Genomic DNA, 14,212 nt, shown 5'->3' on the forward strand with positions numbered 1-14,212 from the left:
AGAAAGAAGGAAAGAACTACAGGAAATTTATATTGCAGAGAAGTGGTATTAGATAAATATATTAACAAGATCTGAGACTAGAGAAGGCAGCTGATGGACATGTCATTTGCTCAACTATAAGAACCAAAGTTCTGGAGCCAACTTCTATATCTCCTCAAGAGATCCATTCATGGTACAAAACCAGTTTTAACTGTGTCAGGTAGAACCAAGAGATCTGATACATATCTAAGTATTAAGCATTTGAGAGGCATTGAAAATCATTGGAATAACACGTATTCTTTATTTGAACAACCATATCACTCTAATAAAGCTCCCATAATTATGGCTTGACAAGTCCCTCTCACATACATGAGGCCAGGGGAAACTTCCAGGTAACTCCAGAATGCAAAACCTAAGGTTCCAGTCAGTACAATAGAAAACAGGAACCAAGTAATGGATATATCCCCATAATCAATTGAAACATTGGAGAAAGCAAAATCCAAACTTATTCCTGCTGTAACTATTTAAATTTCCTATGCATCACAAAAATTATTCCCGATTATCAATTTCTATTCCCAAAGTTTGGTCTCACATTTTACCTCTTACAACCTTCTCAGTAGTTTCTGAATTCCCTGCTTGATCTCCTTTGTTCTCACACCATAAACGATGGGGTTTAGAGCTGGGGGGATGAGGTGATGCAAGATATTAAGCATGATGGGAACATCTGGGGGAATTCTCTTCCTGGCCAGGTTAGTGATGACCAGAACCAGCAGGACTGTGCTGAAGAAGAGGATAAGGATGAAGTGGGAACCACATGTGCTCAGGGCCTTGGCCACAGCACGCTCAGCCTTGATCTTTAGCACAACTTTCAGGATAAAGGAATAGGAGAGAACAATAAGGATGAGGTCAGAGCCCAGTAGGGTCCAGCCTGTCACAAACTGGTAGAGCTGACTGAAGGTGATGTCATCACAGGAGAGTTTGGACACAGATAGGTTAGTACAGATGCAGTTGTTGATAATGTTCCTTGCACAGTATCTGAGTTGGGAAGAAAGTATAGGTATAGGCATAGTAAGAAGGGCATTGCGGACCACAACAAAGATGGCAGCCCTAGCTACAAATTGGTCAGTGATTATAGACGGGTATCGTAGTGGATGGCAGATGGCCACATAGCGGTCATAAGCCATGACCACGAATGTGCAGGATTCCATGGTCAGAAAACTATTCATAATAAACATCTGAAGGAAGCAGGCTGAGAAACTGATGGATTTGTTGTTAAACCAGAAGATATCCAAGACCTTAGGAATAACAGTAAGGCAGAGTACAACGTCCAGCAGAGAGAGGAGGCTGAGCAGGTAGTATATGGGCTCATGCAGAGAGGTCTCCAGCCAGATGGTGATAAGGAGGGTGGCGTTGGCTCCCATGGCCAGGAGGAAGAGGAGGCTGAGGGGCAAGGACAGCCAGTGCTGCCAGTTCTGGTAGTTAGGGAAGCAGGTGAGGAGGAATTCAGAGACTGGAGCAGTAGAGTAGTTGCTGGATGATGCCATGTCAAGCAACCTGATCACAGCTGACACTTCAGAAAACCTTGGAGGGTAAGACAAGAATAAATCTATCCAGTCAATATGAATACCCATGGGGAGTAACTCATTTTCCAAAGAACCACTGAAAAATAGTAATATTTAAGTGCCTGGTACTATTTTATGCAGTTTATAAATATAAACCCATCCATTCTGTTAAAAATCCTATAAGTAGAATAATAGTAGCACGACTATTTTCCTTGAATAATTCCTGTTTATGCCTCTTTAAGTCTCAATAGTTTCCCCACTTGGTTAATAAGTTACAAGATTGCCCTCTTTATAAGAAAATGCCATAATCATCCCAGTTGTACAGATGAGGAAATGAAGGCAAAGGTAATTAAAGTTCTTTTATTAAAATCACAATGGTGATGCCATGATCTGAAACTATGAAGTCTGAATCTACAGCTGAAGCTGTCAGTCACTGCCTTTTCTGCCTCTATAAACAAAAGCACTTATGCAGGCCCTGCGGCTGGAGGAGATAAACCAGAGCCCCAACACAGAGGCTTACCCCCACCCTTCCTCTGAGAGAGGAGATTGCAGGCAAAGGAGGGATCAGGCCTAAGGGCATCACCAGAAAATATCTAAAGACTTCATTAGAGTTAAATCATTTGTACAGGAGTGAGCACTTTACAGAGGTCTAAAAAGAATACACTTTGAGATAAGAAGATATCAAGAAGTCTCCTAGTGTCTTGGGCAAACAGTTAAGATGGGAACAAGAAATTTCAGGCGTCAGCAATTTTATCACAACAGTATTATTCCAAGAGTAAGCGAAAGCAACAACTGCTGTCTTCATCTGACTTCACATGGATTCTCCATCAGTTACAAACCCAGACAAAATAGGTTACTGTGGGTTCTTGGCCTGGTACACCATAACCAGTTATATTTAAGACACGTATGAGGTACTTTTTGTATGTTGCCATGCTAAGGCTTATCTGAGAACATTGGCTAATATGCCCTAGTGACATTATTTTTTTTTAGTGTTCTGAGGAAGTCCAACTTCAGTCAGTTTTTATCAGCAATAGCAGTGGTCCCAATGAGGGTTGGACCCTCCTAGTCAGCTTCCCTCTTTTTTCTGAGAGTGTAGAAGTTTGTTCCTCAAAGGTAAGAAGTAAATGTGCATATGTGAAGGCAGATTTGGAAGTTGGAAGAGACAAATGTACCCTTCTGTTTTGCCTAATGTATTATCACTTCCCATATAATCTATTGTAGCACTTCCAACAGAAAGATAATGCAAGCTACATACATAATTTAAAATTTCTAGTAGTGATCTTAAAAATTAAAAGGAAATTTGTGAAATTAATTTTAATAATATATATTATTTTACTCAATATAGCCAAAGTATTATCACTTTAACATGTAATCAATATAAAAAAAATTAAGGACCTATTTTATATTTTGTTTTGTTTTGTTTTGGGATTAAATTTGCAAAACCAGGTGTTTATTTTATACTTACAGCACATCTCAATTCTGACTAGCCACATTACAAATGCTCAATAGTCACTTGTGGCTGCTGGCTACTATATTAGACAGCACAGGTCCAGAATTTTGAAAAACTAAGCATTCCTCTTTTCATTTTGCTTAATATGTGAGTTTACTCCTGGTGTTGGCAACATGGAATCTATGATTCTTGGGTTATGTATGAGAACTCCTTCCATTTGGTTCAATTTCTGGATCAGCTCAAAATTACAGTTTTTCTTTTATTTTTCAATGCTACCCATCAAGTCTCTTTTAAAGATTTCCTCATACAGTGATCTTTCAAACTTCAGGATGGGAAAGAGAGAATATATCCAGAGCTCTCAATTTAGAGGTAACACAGGTGCCTCAACCAGAGACTGGGACTTTCCAGCCACCCCAACCTCCTTGACTCAGACTAGATATCACTCTTCCCCCAACTCCTACCTTAGACCAGTGAAGTTATTTATTTTTTTAGAATCAATGTCACCATTCAGTAGGAATGCCAACATGTCCAGATATCTCCAAATGTGGTCAGAGAAATACCATTCTTTCACATGAGATATATTTGGAGACTGGAAATAGGTTTTGTTAACAAGTGGTGAGATAGCTAAAGTTCAAAAAGTAGAATCTGAATTGGAAAACGACAGTAGCTTCGTACATAAATCCAGATAAAAAAAGGTTTATCCTGTTCGTCGGACCATACAAACTTACCTGTGGCCAGATTACAGTTACCTTAAAGAAAGAAATCTATTTCTATCAACTCATCTGCTTTATTTCCAGGTAGTTATTGTGTTCTTTTTCCTGTTTCAATGAACCAAAAATGAAGAATTGACTCCACCCTGAGGCTGGAGTCTTCTGGTGGGGCTTGGTGGCTTGAGCAATGGAAAAGCTGTTCTGTTCTGTTCTGTCCCAACCAGAAAAACAGGAAGGAGCACTGAGACAAGGCAGGATGAAACAGAAAGACCAGGAGGGAGTAATCAATGCATCTGGGATTACTCGTCCTGTCTCATTAGTGCTTCTCGGGAAATCTTCTCTAGGGGAGGGTGAATTGCTGTTGAGAATATAAACTCCTGGTCTCCAGTTGACATAGGCAATAATAAAGATATAAGTTTAATTCAAGAACACTCACCCTGAAAATCTCTGCTTTTCTAAATGAGTAGAATACAGCTTACACTGGAAAAACTTTGCTCCCATATGAAAGCAGTGATGTACCAGATTACGGGAAACTGCCAGACTCTGAATCTGCATCACCAAAGCTGCTGTAGTCCTACCAGAAGAACTTCTTCTCCCTGCTTATACTGAATACTTGGAGCTCTACATGCTTCATCATTCCCATCTTCACTGTTTTCCTGGCTCCAAACCAGATCTACCACTCTGAGGAGACAGGACTGTACTGTTGCTATTTATGACTGTTTATTGCACCATCTGATCTAGTCCCTCAGAGGACCCAGAGGTTATTTTCATGGTCCTAAGGTCCACTCTGTCCCTTCCATCCCCACAGCCCACAAGGGATAATATAATTTTAGGCACCTGAACCTAAAGCATAAGGCCCATTCCTGGGAAGCAAGGGTTGGGGGAATGGGGGAAAAGAGGGGAGAGAGCATGAGCAGAGGAAACACAGAAGCACGATTCAATATGGGAGTAGTGGTGAACAGGAAGAAAGTTAAGGAAAATCAGGAAGACTTGGGGGTGAAGGGAGGTCTACAAAAAGAGCAGATATGTTTGAAAAACAAATGTTTCTAGACTTAGGACAGAGAGAATGTACTCAAAAATTTTTCAAGAGTACATTCATTAAATGTAATCTTCAAAAACTTATGTTTAAATGAAGATTTAATATTTTCCTTAAACTGGGGTCATTTCATTACAGCCAGTGTACAAAAAAAAAATGGGCCATGAAGTGTAATATGTTATGGACATATTATTTTCTTTTATTACCCACAGTTCATTGGCTTAATTGGAAATAGGAACAGACAAGTGAAACATTTATTATTAATGATAGGACATGATAAGACCATGAAAATCTGACTCATTTACTGGGTGAGTATAGGCTTCATCTGATTATATGCAATAGTACAGGGAAATGTCTTAGAAAGCTTCTGGATACCAGAAATAGGAGTGAGGGAGCTGGAAAGGATGCTGAGACACATTTTTTTTCTTTTCACCTACAAGCTGTGAGTTCCAAGATTGGGAATGCAATTGTACTTTAGGTGATTGGGTATAGCTGAGCAAGATACTACCTCTGTTGTTTTGAAGATGTCTCTACCTCTTCTGAAGGGAACCTTGGATTGGATATCAGCATTATCCCATCTGGACAAGCTAGTACTGACCATAGCTAATGCCTAAGGGCAGAGAAAATCCAGTTATACTTTATTCTTTCAACACTACCACCTTTTCATGAACAAAAGGGGAGATCCCAGGGAGGACTCTTCTACCACCTCGTTAAGGTATTGTCAGTGTGGCAGAACCAAGGGCCCTCACTCATGAAGAATCTAAATTAGGAAGGATAATAAATCAAAGAAAGAGGAAATTGTGATAGACAGGAGAGAGGTAGACAAAGGTGATGACACTAATGAATGATACCATCTCTCTTTTCTACTGAGAATACTTAAGAAGCAGATAATAATAGCTTAGCAGTTTTTCTCACATGAAGTGCCAAGTCATAGCTGGTTCTGAGAGAAGTTGCAGGGGCTCTTCTATCCTAAGAAGGAAAATTGAACTAAAGTAAGGACTCCATGGGATCTGAAGAAAACATCCAGTCAGCATTGTGAGCTCTATTTATTTCTTTGGTTATTTTACATGTAAACTGAGAATTGTATTCCTTTGTACTGCCCTGGGCAAGAGTTGCAAAGCAGTCTAGAATCTGCACACTATGTGGCCATAAATCAATAAGATAATTTACTAAGACAGCTGTCTGGGTGTGGTGAAAGCAGATTTTTGTCTGATTATTGATGTGTCAGAGCCTGTCTTGCTCCCTCGACTATACCAGATAAGAGTGTGGAGAAAATTTTGAGGGCAAGTGATATTAGAAGCCAGATAGCCTCAAAAGATGTGAGTACTGGGGTGATGTCATAGCCACATATCACCAGTGGCTGTCCTTTGGAGTTCCAGAAGATATGCTTTATAGGAAGCCTTATGGCATACCCAGACTGAAATGGATATGAATAGAATATGCCCAATTGACAGTTTTATGAGACATACAATAGTTTGAGGTTCCAAAGTGTTAACTCTCACATAGGTAAAAGATTTCTCAAGAAAAAAAAAACTAGTAACAAATATGACAACAGTATTGGAGGAGGATAAAAGTGACATGGATATCTTCTACCCCAAGGTAAATGGAGTGTGAGATGATGATCTGCCTTCTATTCAGAGGGCACAGGGGAAGCAGTGTGCTTAGAATAATAATAACAATAATATCAACTCATTTAATGTCTATGTAATTTGATATGCGTACATTCAAGGTACTGAAGAATACTGAAGGATATCTAACTCCAGGTGTTGTTGTGGAAAGAGAAAAGAGCTATCATTTACTGAAGTCCTGGAGGCATGGAGACACGACAAACTGAAAGAATCAGAGTAGGACACAAAAAAAGAGGTAACATTTACCTGGGGAAAAGGGATAGGCAATGGTAAGAGAGAAAGGGTAGCCTATGTGGATGCCCAGTAATGATCAATGATGAAGTGTTAGGAGCTGGTAGATCTTAAGTTTCTTGGAGGAAAGAAGTTGGAAAGCAGAGCATCGAATCAATGTTTGAAGATATGCAGTGACAGCCTTGTGAGGTGCGCCTGATAGTAGGCATTATCATGTACACTGTCAAGAATCACAGAAGATTTGAAACAGGGAAGTGATGTGCTATAGATCAGACAAAAGGGAATCATACAGGAGGCAGGGGAGCTTTTGGACAATCTTGAATAGGTCCAGGAAAAGTGATTAAGATCTGAACAAAGGCTATGCAAGTGGAGAAGAAAGGATGTATTTGAGGGGTGGGGAGGACTACAGGATTTAGTGTAAAAAAGGATGAGGAAGCAGAGAGAGACTGGAGTTAAGAATGTCACCAAGGATTTTTTTAACTGATGAAGGGAAGAAATATCCTTTTCAGACCTCCTATAGCACTGATATATTCTCCCAGGTAGTAATATGCTTTAAGCTGTCTTTTATAGTCCCCTTTAGATTCATTAACAGCTTGGGCCGTTTTTGCTTTCTCGCTCCATATTCTCCTCAGTGAAACTGAGGCCACCCAATCATTGTCCATCTGGGGCATCACTTTGATTTTCAGTACTCCAATTCCATTAGTTTGTATTCACAAACTGATATTCCCAAAGAGGTAGTCATAGTGTTTCCTTGTTCTAAGTGCTAATGAACAAAACATGGTCTCTGACCATGAGGTATTGATAGTCTGAAAATGTTAGACAAATCTTAACCAAAATCACAACAGAAGATCCCAGCCCAGCTATGATTGCCTAGAAAAAGGAGTGATCACCTTGGCTCATAGATGAATTTAAACAAGTGCAGAAAAGATTCTGTCATAGTCAGGCACAGAACCTTGGCCACCTAATCATGATATGGGTGGGGGTCTTTGAGTTTACAGAAATTTTGGGCCCGCAAACCTTGTATGGCCACAGAGTGACTTAGCCTCACCTCTGAATGAAATAACAGCATTATATCCGTCCTTATCACTCACCCTTATACCAGAATCTAAGCATCCTGGAAGCTTCAGCATCTACACCAGGTCCTATTGAAAGAATTCCATCTCCTGTACATACCAGACTCCTGGACTCCCCTCCACTCCTCATTATCTCCTTCCTCATAATTTTCCTGGCCCCAATTTAAGACTCACCAGTTTAAGAAGCTTGCATGTGCTGTTTCTGGCTGTTGGAAAAAGCACCTAAACTGGCCCCTCCAAGAGGTCTGGAGGCTGATTTTATGGGCCCTGGTTCTGCTATTCCCATTCCCTCCCCATTGCTCACAGAAGTTGGCACTCTTGTTGGCCACCTGTGCTGTGAGGCTGTATGGTATATTTCTCAAGAGAGTATATTACAAAAGACTTAATTTAACATTGTGGATAGAGGGAGAGCAGAGGAGAGCAAAGGCTATTGGAGAGTCTAAATAAAGAAAAAAAAAAGATAAGAAAACTGAGTGATGAGAATCTTCTCAGGAAAAATTCCTGTTGACACATTGTGATGAAGAACCGAATAAACTATCCTCAGCACTTTAACTCTGTGGTAGGAGGTGACAGAGGAACATCCCCAGAAACGAAGGGAGATGGACCTCATAGGAGCATGGACCATGTGCGAATGAGAGAGGCAGGGAGCACTTTCTCTGTGAACCCTTCTGATACAGTGGGAGCATCAATGGTCTAGACCCAAGCAAATCTCTGGGAGTCGCCCTGTTTACACACGTCATCTCACATCCAATTTTTACTGCCATGGTTGTTCTTTTTCTAAGCTCTGTTTCCTTAGATGCATAAAATGCTACAGTTAGCAATATTGATCTTATACAGAGCAACACTTGGCATTGCTTCCTTAGGAACCAAGGGAGATCATCACCAGTAGAGCTACCACTCTGAACTGATGCACAATAGGACCCAGAAAATAGCCTCTCCTAGAAGGTCTCCAGATGCTTCTTAGGACATGGATGCTCAGGTTAAATGTAGGATCTCTTGGGCTTTGGGCACAGGAATCTTGGAGAGATAAGAGCAAGTAGAGTCTGGTTCTTAGTCTCACACTTTCCTACCCACTACTGCTGGAGAAGAAGATATCAGGGCAGAAATGTAGACGGAATGTAGCCTGGTTCTCTCCATTCACTAATGCCTTTCCTTTCCCTGCCTCTACTTTGCTACATAGAAGCCCTGGGTGAAGCAATAAGGGCCTTGGAAGCATCAAATAGAGTTGATCGACATGCTAAGTGAAGAAAACTATTTCACAAGTGAATCAACGTTCAGTGAAAGTATCTTGTGAAGAGCATGTAATGTGCTCTGGGCAAAACATCCTGGCCCTCAGAGTTTCTTATAAATGAATAATCTCTCTCCACTCTCAGATCATGGGGCTGTTGGGAAGAGACAACTGGAGGCTTAAGTTTGAACCCTTGTTCTACCACTTCCTGCTTGCTTTTCCTTGGACAACTTTCATAAGCTCTCAGAACCATGATTTCCTCATCTGAAACATGGGGATGGTAAACCTTCTGACAGACAGTTGCTGCAAGGATAAAATTACTTTTACATTTTCTTTGAACAAACCTTTTGACCCTTCTTTGTACAAAGCACTATATTACATGTTAGAAATACAGTACATGAAAGAATGGTTTCCATCATCTTAGAGAGGGACATCAAAACGTAACATGAAATCACACCAAGGATTATACCAGTAATAATAGTAATAAATCTTCATTGAGTTTTTAATGTGTCATAATATTCTGATTATTATTTGATACATCGTTTAATCCTCATAACAACCTAATAAGACACATATTGTTTACAGTCGGTAGCTATAGGTAATTTTTCATGAAGAGTCAAAAAAATACATGTTGAGGGCTGAAATATATCCTCTCCAAAATATGTTGAAGTCCTAACCCCCAGGAACCTGAGAATGTGACCTTATTCGGAAATAGTCTTTGTAGATGTGATCAAGTTGAGAGTTATCAGTTAACATAAAGACTGATGACCTTCAGTTCAACCACACTCTGAAAGCATATCGCAAGGTTCCAGTTTAAAATATGTGAGTCGGAGGATGATTATCAGACTTTATTTTTGGTGGGTCCAGGCTTTGAATTTTGTCTCCTCATGCCAGGAAATTGCCAAATTTTGGCTCCTGACTTCTTTAGGATTGGCAGAAGTCCTCAGAGCAGAAGTAGTTTCAAATCCTGGGTTTTTCTCTCAGTTTTTACCTCCTCTTAGATTTTGACCTTTCCTTTTTAACTCTTTAGTGCTTTTAAAAATATGTTTTTACTTCACTAATTCAAGTAGCTTTTTTTAAGATAATTTAGCTAGGTAACAGTTTAAACATTGGCAAATATTTATATATATATAAATTGAATAATACATACAATGTATATGTTAAATATATAATTGATATATGTTATATATTTTTTCCTTCAACTTTCTGACATCTATTATTGCTGTTGAGAAGCATATCGTCAGTCAACATCTGTTTCTTTGTAAGTAATGTATCATCATCTGTCTCCTTCTATTCAGAACTTTTTATCTTTGGAGTCTTGGAACACTGGCAAGTGTACATAGATTTGTCAGAAAAATTGTTCTATTTATGATTAATTAAGCTTCTTAAATCTGAAGATAATTCAGCTGTTATCCCTTTGAATATCCTCCCCCATTTTCTATATTCCTTTGTGCAAATCCAGTTTGGTATAGCATATTGGGCCTTCTTATTTAATTCTCTTTATCTTTTCACCTCCATTTCACATTCTATTCTCTTTCAAATTATACTGCTTTCAGATTAAGCTTTTCAACTTTAGCTCCATTTTACCAATTCTCAATTAAGTTGTGTCAATCTTTTGTAATCTGTTATTCTTTTCTTGATATCAGTGACCACACTTTTTAGGTTTTCCAGAAGACATTGTTGTTTTTTTTCAAATATACCTAATTTTATAATAGGCTCATGCTCTTTTCTCATGTTTTCAGACTTTGTCTTTTGTTTCTCAGCCATTTAAATATAGCAATGATATAATTTATGTCAGATAATCCCATTTTCAAAGTTGTACCTAATTCTGAGGATTCTTTTCCATGTTTTATCACTTTGGATTGTGAGTGCATGATCAACAGAGCTATTTCTGTGAGATCTCTTAAGATTACCTTAAGGACACTTTATATTAATTTCTCCACTTGGTATATTCCAGGAGACATAGTGTAATGCCTGTAATCAAACCCACGTGAGGGAAATTTTTTATTCTTTCTAAAGCCTAGTTCAAGACAAAAGGTGTGTGTGCGAGTGTATGTGTGTGTGGTTATATGTTTCTTGCTCACTCCTTCACTTAGGTTAAGGGCCTTCAAGATCCCTGGCACTGAGGGGGATTGTGTGTCTTAATTCTGTTTCATCCCTTTGTGAGGATTCAAATTCTTGTGTTTTCTATTTGTATGATCATTTAAATTTACAAACCCTGTTGTTGTAGAAACTGATGAATGCTCCCATTATAGCCATACTTAATGTCTATTTTTCAATCTTATTTTCATCTCCTAATCTTTTTGGACCATTAGCAAATTTCCTTACTTTATTTTAACCATATGCATTTGAGGAGGTTTATTATGTTTTACTTTATTATTTAGCAGCAGGAGGATCTTTCAGATTACATGGTCTGCCATGAAATGGAAGTTGGAAATGTTCTTTATAGGGAGGACAGGCTTCATTTACTCATGTAGTGGTATGGAATAAACTTTCAGCGTGTAAGAGGTGAAAATGCCCCTAAATAACGAATGTTTAAATTCTAAACCTTGTGAGCTCTATTTATGTAATTATCTATCTCCCCCTGGATCTGGCTGGACAAGTAATTGAGCTGGTTACCTGTACTTTATCTACCTGAGTTCAAAACAGGTACTGAGATTATTCAAAGCAATCAGTTGATCCTGAAAGTAAATGGTATTAGTGACCCAATTTGGAAGGTGAGTTTATGAAAAGACAAATAAAAGTCCTGGGGTCACAGTCTAGAGCAGAAAAACTTACCCGAGCTTCTTGTAAAAAGAATGGAAGGAAGGACAAAGTGGAGGAGGACATAGGTTAGATAGAGAAAAAAGGAGCAAAGAAAATCAGAAGGAAGGAAGGAATAAAAAGGGAAAGATGAGAAGGAAATAGGAAGACAGTGCATAAGGAAGTAAAAATAACAAATATATTGGGTGACTGTAGTTAATTTTTTACATATATAACTGAATTAAAAAATCAAAATTAAATTCTCTCTCATCCTTGTTTTTGAGACAATGAAACTGAAAGATGAAGAGTTTAAATTATTTTCCCAATTCATACAGCTAGAAATAGGCAAGCCAGGATACTAAACCTGACTTCCAAACTTATAATCTAAGTCTCTTTTGGCTAAAAGTGAGTGTCAGAAGGCTTTTTCTCAAGAGCATTTAGGCATGTTGATCAGACTGTCACTCTGTGGAGACTAGGAAGAATGAGGTATGGTGATCATTATAATGTGTTTATTATTTTGGTGAATTGTGAGATCCATTTGGCTAAGAAAAAGAAGATTATGGTGCAAAAGAAAAGTGAAATTGATGACGGTACTCAAGGTAGTATTTACCTCACAATAGGAAGAAAAAATTAGGAGAAAAGTAATTTTATAGTCTCAGAAATATGTTGTAGCTGATCTTAGTTGGCTGGATAAATGTAGTGAGTTCCTCAGACTTCTCTTAAGCCAGCAGCAAACCTGAAAGGTCAAGGAGACTGCTCTCTCCCAGCTGTGAGGAGGCAAGACAAATATCCCATTTTGGGCTCAATCTACAGATGAATCAATATTTACTTTTATAGGGGTAAGCAGAGGTCTAAGGAAACTCTCAGCCTCTTTATCAAACAGGACATGTTTCTTAATTCTGTTATAAACATCCAAGTAAATGCAATAAATTCAGTGACTTTATTGAACGAGTCCACCAAGGTCTGTTCTTCACTAGAATGTTAACTCATCTAGTCCCTCTTCCCTTCCATGTCCTAACAACAGCAGCTCCTGACAGACCACAAGAACTCTGCATAAACACAAAGGATGAGCAGAAAATGCATTGCTTGTTTGAATCAAATATCAGGCTCCTGACATCATCATAACAGAATGTTACAAGCAGCTTTCAGGAATATGTTTGGGAGTCCTGGCTAAAGATAGGATCTAAGGGAGATTCAAATCCCTGCATCCCATCCATTGGACTTCTACTACTCCTGAGGCGCAGCTGACCGACATTCCACCTAGCAGCCCTCTGTTCTTTCCTACCACAAATGATGGAGATGACTGGAAAAGATAGAATGGCTCTAAAAGAGCCCCTTTGCTTCTCTCTTAGGAGTCTAAAGTTAAACCTAATGATCTACTTAATAAAGCATCCGGAGGAGGCAAACAAGAAGTAGACGAGACTCTAGGGTTGACAGTGTCTCAGAGAGATCAGGAAAGCCACAAAAATATCCAGAGGTTCTTCTACTACTTCTCAACCTTCCCACACCACAAGTTGGTTTTCAGCTTCACAATCAATGTATGTAAATAGATTGGCAATCAATGTATGTAAATGACAGAGACAAAGCTAAGTTTATCAAACAGAGTTCTTTTTCTTCCTAGACACACAAATTAATTTACATTTTCCAGGCTCATCTGCCTGGTGGAGTTATAAGACTAAGTCTGTTCAAGGAAATGGCATGCCCATCTTCCAGCAATGGCCTTTATAACCTCTGATGTCATCTACACTATTTCTCTTCCTCCTCCTCTGATCAGGCACAGATAATCCACTAGAAGACACTGAAGCCCTAGGAATGGTAGAATCCTACAAGGGATAGGGACTAGGTCCCTGAATGACTGCATTGAGGAGAGTTTCACACGCATTGGACGGGATGTCATCAAAAAGTAAAACTCTATTGTGTTAAACCACTGACAAACTGGAATTGTTTGTTTCAACAGTTAGCAAGTTATCCTGACTAAGGCTGCGGACAGTGAGAAAATGGACATCTAATGTTAGAAAGATCACATAACAAGGAGATCCGGCATGCCTATTAAATGGTAACTCCAGGGAAAATAGTTGGAACAATTCAAAATAATAGCGCGAGTCTGCGATTGTTGATTCCTTTGACAAGTTGTTATAAGAAATAAATGAGTTTAGAAGAAAGTTAGATGGTTTTCAAGCAGAAATTAATGATAGTAGAGAAAGCATATAAATATAGAGTCTTGAAGAATTGCCCTACTGCTTGGGAGGTCAAATGTTAAGAAAAAGTTTTACAATGCCTTTGAATAACAGAAATTCGTAGAAACCAGCCTTGAGAATAGGCTAGGTTATGTGTACATCTCTCCTACTCACGTCTGATAGCCTGAGAAAGACAACACTACATAGATAAAGAGTGTCATGGGCAAAGAGTAAAGACATAAAGAAAAGGAAGAAATTTCAAATTACACCTAAGAAAATCCTTTGGGTGTAAATACTAGCATGTGGAACTGACCTGCTACAAATAGATCAGACCTGCTAGGCTTCTGAGGGGGTCATTGCCAAAGAAACATGAACTTGGATTTTAAAGAAAGAGTT

At 38.9% G+C, this 14,212-nt stretch overlaps 1 protein-coding gene across 1 annotated transcript; it reads right to left on the reverse strand.

The window, feature by feature from the left end:
• Positions 1–581: 581 nt before the first annotated feature.
• LOC103555714 (olfactory receptor 56A4-like) lies at positions 582–1,523 on the reverse strand. The gene has a single exon (XM_008527477.2). The coding sequence runs from the start codon at positions 1,521–1,523 to the stop codon at positions 582–584; it is 942 nt and encodes a 313-aa protein (XP_008525699.2).
• Between the last annotated feature and the right edge of the window lie 12,689 nt (positions 1,524–14,212).

Source organism: Equus przewalskii, unplaced genomic scaffold, assembly GCF_037783145.1.
Source record: "Equus przewalskii isolate Varuska unplaced genomic scaffold, EquPr2 contig_6335, whole genome shotgun sequence".
Classification (NCBI taxonomy): Eukaryota; Metazoa; Chordata; class Mammalia; order Perissodactyla; family Equidae; genus Equus; species Equus przewalskii.